Raw genomic sequence first — 9,919 nt, forward strand, 5'->3', positions numbered from 1 at the left:
CCCGGTATAACAAATTAGTGATTATTTATTTACAAATATTGAAAAAATAAAGTACATTTTACTTTGATAAAAGCTTGTATTTACGATTAGAAAAGTTTGAATCATCCATATCTTATAAATAATTAAACAATATACAGTATACATGTTTCAGATTTCAAAATTTTTATACCTTGCCCTTTTGGAAAAAATGTCATTATGATCATGGATAAAACCATGGATATAACACAGCTATACTAAAAATATTTCTTACTTCTATCAAATATATATTGGTTTATATAAATGTTTATTTTTAGATCATGTATAGAAATAAAGTTTTAGTTATTCGTGCTATATCAATTTTTATATTATATGTTTTACGTAATGTTTTCAAAGAACACTTATTAAAAGAGGGTAATAATCTCAAGTTTCCTTTAGTTCTTCTAAATATTTATATTGAAAGTGGTAACTGGACAATTAGTAGGTACTAAATAGGGAGATAAAGAAATATTGCGGAGTTTTTATTTAATTACCAAGTGGTTAGAGAGGCGACAAAAAACTGTTAACCCTGTTGAAGCTAACATGCATATTTATTTAAAATCGGGATAATTTGCATAAGCAACAGCAGTATTCTGCTTAAAATATTTTTTTTTTTAATGATATTATTAATAGATACCTAATTAATTTAAAATATAAAATCTCCCCTTCCAGTAACCTACTCACTTGATTGACATTTTTTCTTACAAATTTGACTTTTGACTTCTTACACATACTGTTTTATTTATAAATAAACAGAAGTATTGAAGTAATGACTAAACAAATATATGCATACACAAGATGAGCTTTTTTTTCAAAATCAATAACAAACTTTTAATCAATTTTTGGTTTATTAACATAATTATTATTAATTAAAAACACAGCCAATGTATAAATATATAAAAAAAAAAAAAAAACAATGGGTGATTGATCCCAGATCAGATATGTAGCTGACCATCGGGGAAATTTATTAACTCTTCAAAAATACATTTAAGACAAACATTCATTATAATTTTTTATAAATCCAAAGTTTATCTACTGTAACAATACATGTAGTTAGTTTAATAACATATTTTATAGCATAATATAAGTGTATCTAACGTTTCAAAGACTATGCAACATGTTTACAATAAAATCAAAAAAAAAGAATTTTTAAGTATTCAAACTTTGTGCACAGTACCCAAGTGAGTAGATAAATAATATTTTTGTGAAAAACGTCTAAAGCAAATATTACACATGAATTTCCGTTCTACACCACATTCATATACTAAATGACGCCGTAAAACTTTCTTTCTGTGTATACCTTTATAACTGCGACCACAGTTTTTCGGACATTTGGCTGGATCATCTTTTGCAAAGAAATCCAAGTTTGCCAACCAGTATCCTAAAATAACAGTTAAATTATTTTAAAAGTTAGTCGATGAATTTTTTATTATGTAAAGTACATATAGATGTGCAAACAAGCAAAATATGACAATCAGAAGAAATATTAATTAAAATTGTAGTACTACATCAAATAACCAATAAGTAACCTATGCATTACTTTAGAGTAGTTGTGTTCTTTGTATGACAATGTATCTTTACTGGGAGGAATCATCATTATGTTAATTCATGCAACATTGGAACACTTATTTAATTTATAAACTATACGTATTGTTATATTACATAAGAAACAAATTTGCTTGAAAAAGTGTGATAATTATTTACTTCTACCAAATTTACTTTGATTTTTTATATTTACAAGTTAAATATTAAGTAATATACATAACTTAATACATTATTTTGACATAGGTATTTTCTTATTTGGAATTAGAGATATTAGAAACATGTTTTATTTAATGACTCAACAGTTATTATATGATTTATGTGCAACTGTGAAAGAGTAATACCATGAATGCTAGTTGTAAAAAATCTTAATGAGTTATATTATATCATGCTTCCTTCATATCTCGCACATCTCTATATTTTAAACATTATGAATGGTATTAAATTGAAAATAATTCATATCATGGTAGTTAAGTTAAAAACTTTGATTGTGTTATTTGTGATTTATTGGAAACTATACCAACTTTGATTAAAAACAATCTATTATCAACAAAATTATAATAATATAATTAAAAAAAAATATATATACATAAAAAACACTAAATTGAAAATAATCATTATATATTTGAGGTTCTGAAAAGGTTGAATGTATTTGTTGTATTTGTATAATGTATTGGTTTTACAATTATATATTTTTATTTAAATTATCAGTATATCTATTAATATTTTTTTAGATGTAAGAAATGCTTTTATAGCTTTAAGTTAACCTTAAAGATTTAGATTAAACATAATTTAAAGATTTTACTAGTTTATCCAAGTGTAAAAAAACCAACATAAAGGTGATGAAGAATTTAGAAATTTAAGCATTTGTAGTTTTAACCAAACTCCACTTAAAGTTAATTTTAAATTTGATGATGTATTATAGCACAAATCCATGTCAAGAGACTTCTAACTATTCTTTTTTAGTTACCATTAGAATTTTAAACAGATAAATAAGATTAAACAATGTGACAATTAAAATATATTTTGTAATTAATACTAGGGATTTCTGCAGTTGGATAAAAAAAATATTAATTGAATAGTTCAGTAAAATTTAATAAGCCTACCTTGGGCCACTAAATTGTGTTTAAGGGATCAACAGCCCACTATTGATTAGTTCAATGTTTAGTGATTGTTGATGCATTAATATTATAATTAATAAAATAAATATAGCTATTCTGCAGAGCTAAGCAAAAACAGGATAACTCTATATTTTGTAAAAATTGATTTTTTGGTTTCTATAGATAATATTAATAGTTTTAAAGCGATTTCTGATGTAAAAATACCATATTTCCTATTAAAAGACATCTTAAAATAAAAAAATATGGAGAAAGTACAATATATTAAATGTTTTATGACCTAAAACATGGTAAATTCAAATACTAAGCAAAAACCCGGTAAATCACATAACAAATTATGGAGTTACATAGTTTTGGTTTATATAATGGTTCATACTAACGTTGGAGAAAAAAGGTATTGACATATAGTAACAATTTAGGCTAAAACAAGGTATGTCCAGAAATGACTAAGCAATAATCCAATAAGTTCATTATTACTATGGAGTTATCAATTTTTCGTTCAACACTATGATATTTATTTTAGGATAAATCTATTGTCTCCTTAAAAAGCTCAAAAAAATTGAAATTAAAAGGGTTCAATCAATTCTAGGAATAAAATTAGAAATATCAGCATTAGTTTTGATCAATTTTTTGTATAAGCGCTTTTTTAAGGTTTGATTTACTGTCAAAAACATTATATTTTGCTGTTTCTCAACAATCGTAATGACTGGAGTTATCCTGTTTTGACTTAGGATGGCAGTATTGTAATATTATATTTATATTAACATAAATTATTTTTTAACTAAATTTTAAATTAAATTCTTAACATTAAATGCTAAATAGGGAGTTAGGTAAGTGCATTAACATTGTTATTATTATTGCTATATTTGATAACATGGAACTATATGAGAATTATTTAAAAAATTTAGCTTAACACGCCTTGTAAATATTGATTTTATTATTATTAATTTTACAATAGTAAACATTTAAAATGTAATTTTACTGTCTTGATTTTTATATCTTACTATGAAATCACAAAATACAAATAATATGTATAATACCTATAAATAAATATATTACAAAAATGAAGTACAAAATATTTAAAATAATATATCTTAAATCAAAATATTACATGAAAAGTAGTAACAATTAAAAATGTTAACATTGCCATCTATTAAAAATTGCATCATATAATTAACTGTTAACTAAAAAATACAATTTTTACAACACTAATATTGTATTGTTATTTTTTTTTCATTAAGGGAAGAAGCTCTAGGGAAGTATCTTGAAGTGGATTAGTTTTTGATGGTATATAATATTTTTTATTTGGGTTACACTAGCTGCATGTAATTGCTTATAACTGTTTGTATGGTAAATTGAATACATCTTCACATCCATTGTAGGTACTAAAAAAATAATATAAATATATTGAGAAAAATTAGTAAATTATGAAGTATGATATACTATACTATTACTCAAAATATAAAAATTGTATTTCTTGTACAAATCGTACAACTTTTGTAATACAAATTATAGTATTCTTAAGATTATGCTCATCTATACTAGTAGTTTATTTAAAAAATGAACTAAATTAATATGTTTCTATAAAAAAATCATATACTATTATTCTTGTATAAAATTAAACTAATTGTTTATGTTTTCTTTATTTAATAACATAATAATTCATAAAACATAATAATACTGAACAAACTATTATAGTACTTTTGATTTTATTTTAAAATATTATAGATAATATTTAAGAAAATAAATAGTATTTACAAATTTTGGTAAAACTTTTAGTAAACTATAAATATAATATACCAAGAAATTGTCTATTAATCATGTATTGTTAATTTTAATTTTGGTATTGGTTGGTTTAACACTATTAATGAAACAGATTAGTTAAGACTTTAAAAACAAATAATATGATGTTAACAAATATACAATACTTATTATTAATGTTAATTAACTTAAATTTAATCCAATAATAATAACAAACAATTATAAAATAATGAGTAACTTAGTTACTTAGTAAACACTTAGTAAACACAAATATTAATAGATTATAGATACTTTCTAATGACTAATTCTGTTGGGTATAATCTGAGTATTGAATACCCACAGCTAATATGCAATCATCACAATTCATGAAATACTTCTGAACTTCAACTTGAAAGGTTAAATTATTTAGAACACATGAAACGACTGCTATGAATGGTCCAAACTTAATGTCACAAAAACGTTTGGTGTACTGAAAATGCATGTACTTTCATATTTGATTTTCTTGTAAAACGTTTGGAACAAATCGGACACTTGAACTTAGATGGAACACCACATTCGTAGACCATATGCCTGCGTAACAATTTTTTTCGGTTAATTCCTCTGTAGAAGTGACCACAACCGTTTGGACAAATTGCTGGATCTGGCGTCGCACACCAGTCTAATAGCACGTTAGTTATTTTACCTGTTCAGAGCACACATTAATGTAGATACAAATACTAATATGGATTATTCCTCTATACTTGATATATGCGTAGAAAATTTTTTTTTTTACTAAACTTTTTAATTTAAATAAAATAAAACAACACAATAAATACTCCAAAAAAAAAAAAAAAATAATAATAATAATAATAACGATCACGAAGAAAGGAAGGAATAAAGCAAGTATATAGAACAATTATAAATATATATATATATAAACAACTTTATTAATATATTTATAAATATAGCAAACTGCTCACTTTGTGAGTTACCTTACGACAGTTAACCTTGTTCAATACGTTCGTACATAGCATATAAATAAAAATAATATATAAATAAAATAAAATAGTAAATAAATAAATAACAAAATAAAATGATATTATTACAATATTAGTGATTGTTAATTATGAGCATACATAATAGTTTATTATATGGAATGTGTCCTGCAAACACAGAAAAGCATATTTTTGGAGATCTCCTCGTAGTAGACCGTGGTTTTTGAAGTCCAGTAAGAATTTTGATGCAGTTCCACATTCACCAAACCGTGACTGTTTCCCACTTTCCTACTCTGTAGAGACAGCTCAGATCAGGGGTGCACAGCATGTATATTGTATCTCTTTTCTCTTCGGGCCCGTTGATGTTTTGCTGTTCGTCGTTGCTCTCCCACCAAATCGTGAGGTCTAAGATGACGCCTCGTCCATTCCTTCGGTCTACAATACGATATCCGCCCTTCGGCTTTGAGTTACTCTTTTTCCAAATGCTTCACAGTTCAGTTCTTCATATACCTCAATCTTTTTCGCCCTAAATAGGTTGGCCTGAGTGGTATGGACTTAGTGACGGCATAGGCGCAAATAGGGGGGGGCTTTAGGGGCTAAGCCCCCCAAACATTTCCTACGTTTTGTTTTAAGCTTATTCAATATTATCAAAGTAAGGCTTTACTCCCTCCCCCCCAAATCCCAAACACTATTTGCGCCTATGAGTGATGGCATTATTGCAAAGAAGTTCTGTTTTGGGGCAGGATCCACGGATATGTAGCAAGGTTTTAAGGTTATTCTCATTGCAGATCAGATTCCTGCAATGGGGATTGCCGACACTCCTGTACAGTAGTTAGACAAGGAGTTCATCGATGTTTTAATAGCGTTTGTTTACTCACCACTTGAAAGCCCACCTTTGTTTGATACCCATGAGTTAGTCATGGTACAGCTATTACCACAAGTTACCACAGTTAGCCATACCACAAAACACCTTTTCCTCTCTGTTTCAACTCCATCCATTTTTTTAAACTCGTACCTTAACTTGGTGCGAATCACGTGTGAATTTAGACCAATTACGAGACCTAAACGTGCGCGAGAATTCGCTTCTTCCTAGCGTTGATCGCGAACAGCTAGCAAGTGTGAGTCTTGGACACGCGCTAGCTTTTGGGTAATGGCTATGTTCTGGATAGAAACCTCCCATGCTACTCGCAGCATACCGACGAGGCCCCTGATATTTCCTTCCCGTGTAATAAACCGGAATTGGAGTGTCGTGGGGGGGGGGGGGGTGAAGGCCACATATCTCCCTAACTCCTTGTCTTACCAGCATATAAAAACGTTCCAGGAAATTATTATCTAGAAGGTTGGCAGGGGTAGTTTTCAGAGGATATATCAGCTTTGGGTAAACATATTGGTCCAGTATGTCATGTTTCTGGCAATAAGAGAGAAGTTACTACATTTCTAAAATCCTTTTCTAATTGAGAAAGAAATCTTTTGCAGTCGAAAACTATTTCATTGTTAAAATTAATCTCTACGTATTTTATACAGTTGTTGCCTTCCATTAGAAGGATTATTAAATTGTCTAAGAGTGTGAAATTTTTGACACTAGCTGTCCGTCTTCTACGTTGATAATCGCGGATTCGGTAGGGTTCACCTGCATTCCGACAGTGGAAAATAAGTCTTAAGCTATGATCATGAGAGTGGTGGCACTGGTTAAACCCTTGCCGATGATTGTGGTATCGTTGGAAAAACCTACAACTGCGATGTTTTCAATGTTTTAGTGTATTTGGAAGCCGTGGATGCTGGATACATCCATCTCCGATATCAGTTTGAAGACGGAATCCTGGCATAGATTAAATACTTTGGGGAACAAGAACATGTGAAACCTTGGGTATATTTAATTTAAATTGTATTGTGATAGTAGATATTATTATTACTATTCTTCTTATTATATTTTACTGATGTTAGAGGTTATGTATTTATTCTGTTCTCTTTTGTAATAATGTGACCGTGAAACGCACGTCGTCTGTTTTTTTATAATTATGTTACGTTGAAAGTTATTGAAAGTAATTATATTAAACGCTGGAAAGTGATTATATTGAAAGACGGAGTTATTTCTTACAGTATAGAATTAGAGACTATGAAAATGGTTCATTACTTAAAATAATATTATATTATATATAATAATTATGAACAGAGATGATATTTCATGAAAACATAATACAGATATGCTAGACAATGATTTAAAATTTAAAATATTTTGATCATGAAATAGTATTAATGAGTACAACACATATTGTTGTTTTTATTTTAAACATAAGTCAATTCGTAATGAATTTAACATGTTATACCATGAATTAATATCTCATGATCTCTCAAACTTGAATTCCTAGTGAAATATTTTTTACACAATAAGCATTGAAACTGTGGATGGGCATCGCACTTATACTTCAAATGTCTTTTCAAATGTTGTTTGCGATGAAATCCTTTATATGATCGACCACAATTATGCGGGCATACAACATAATGTGACAAAGTATTTCCTAAATAAAATAAAATTCACAATTTAGTAATAGCTTAAAATATTTGTAATACTAACTGTTAAAATATATAATTACTAAGACCCGGAACTTGATGCATTTGCATCTTTCTTTACGTTTGAGCTCGTCTTTACAGAAATTTGATTCATGGAATATAGAATTTAATGGTATAGTTTTTATTTTGCATTTTTGCATTTTTCTTGTTGAAAGTTACACTTTATTGTAACACATTCAGTTTCCATTAGCTTGTCGATTATCTTTATCGTTTGTTGTCGCAATCTACGATTATTTAATAAACTATAGGCAGATACTATTTTAGGCCCAGTCAATCAGAAAAAATTTCCCATAAGTGGATCAAATTATTTCAAACTGCAAAAAAATTTTTTGAAGGCTCCTTCGAGAGTAAATATTTTTAAAGAGCTAGCACCTATAATAATTACGATTTATGATGCATGAATTGTATTAATGTTAAGTCATTATAAAGTAATTTTTGGTATTTTTATGGTCATTTTTTAAAAAGATTTTTAGTTCATCAAGTTCCGGGCCCTAATAATTACTAATTACTTATTAGTTACTGCATAAAATGATTAAGTCAATTAAAAAGCCATACTTTGTTATTAAGTTTTAATTATATAAAAATGTTAAAACAGTTAAAAAATGTTTATTAAAAATTCATGTACATTAATAAATTACATGTACTTTGGATTCTGAAACCTAAAATCTTATATAAGTCACATATTGATTATATATGTTATAAATGATTAGATAAAGTACTTTGCTCCCCTTTCCATATTAGTCTTAAATAAAATGTACAATGATTTAAAAACAAATGATTTGTTCAAAATCAAAATTTACAGCCATAATAACAATAATGGTATCTGTACCATAATGTGTAAATAAAATAATATTTGATTACTCAGTGAAAAGATTTATTTTAAACAAACATTTACACACAACAAGTTATGATAATAATTACATACATTTAATACCACAGCGTTATTTACAAGTACTTGTATACACTAATTTCATATTGTGTAATTTATTTATAACTTATAGCATATTTTGTACACATTTCTAAAATACTTAAGCAACTTTGGATTATTACTTTAAATAAGAATTGTTATTAAAAGTATTATAATCCAGTAAAATATATTAAGAATAATATAAGTACTATTGTACTAAGATAAATTATCATTTGATACCAGTTAAATGTTGTAAGTATTTATCAATATTTAATGACTGACAATGCACTATAAACATAATTTAATAGGACACAATTATGTTAAGCAATCATTTTATGTATTCTTATTAAATGATATTTTAATTGAGGATTTCTAGCAAAACGCTTGAAACATATTCTACATTGAAATTTCGGTATAACACCACATTCGTACACTAAATGTTGTCTGAGATGACGCTTTCTATAAGGACCTTTATACAATTTACCACATTTATTTGGACATCTGGCAGGATCAAGCTGTGTTATCCAATGAAGTTGGGTTAACCAACTGCAAGACAAATCTAAAAATTAAAATTAAAACATTTTAAGTCGTTTTATATTGACATAAATTTAAATTTAATATACATTTTAATATTGTAAAACATGTAATTTATATAAATTATAATGCATATGAATACAAATATATTCCATAAGACTACCAATTATTAGTGCTAATATAAGGCACATTTAATTATGTCACTATTTTTAAATAATTTACCTTAGTGGACCACTCTAATTTATATATATATAATTATATAACTTATAATAAAACACATTTAAAAATATAAAACAGGTATTTTATCTAAATCAAGTTTTAACTGATGAGTACTAGCAAAACATATTGTAATTTCAGTTTAACACCAGATTCCTACAATAATTATTGTCTGAGATAAATTTGATTATTTATTAAATTTAAAATGCATAAATTATAAAAATTATATTTCATGCGTATTAAAATAATTAACCTTTGTGGAACACTATGTATAATTGGTA

General features: G+C 26.9%; 1 protein-coding gene across 1 annotated transcript; it reads right to left on the minus strand.

Moving 5' to 3' along the window:
- Positions 1-4,885: 4,885 nt before the first annotated feature.
- LOC115034171 lies at positions 4,886-6,409 on the minus strand. The gene is made up of 2 exons (XM_029490029.1): positions 6,289-6,409; positions 4,886-5,118 (listed from the first exon to the last, which is right to left on the minus strand). Exons 1-2 carry the CDS (start codon positions 6,407-6,409, stop codon positions 4,886-4,888), a joined length of 354 nt encoding a protein of 117 aa, XP_029345889.1.
- Between the last annotated feature and the right edge of the window lie 3,510 nt (positions 6,410-9,919).

The sequence above is a fragment of the Acyrthosiphon pisum genome, chromosome A2 (genome assembly GCF_005508785.2).
Source record: "Acyrthosiphon pisum isolate AL4f chromosome A2, pea_aphid_22Mar2018_4r6ur, whole genome shotgun sequence".
NCBI classification, from domain to species: domain Eukaryota; kingdom Metazoa; phylum Arthropoda; class Insecta; order Hemiptera; family Aphididae; genus Acyrthosiphon; species Acyrthosiphon pisum.

Bases quoted from the DNA above. Each gene is read 5' to 3' on its own strand.
- LOC115034171 (XM_029490029.1), bottom strand. From the start codon at position 6,409: ATGGATGGAGTTGAAACAGAGAGGAAAAGGTGTTTTGTGGTATGGCTA. The intron at 5,119-6,288 runs GTGAGTAAACAA...TGCTCTGAACAG, and splicing joins CAAAGGTGGGCTTTCAAGTG to GTAAAATAACTAACGTGCTA.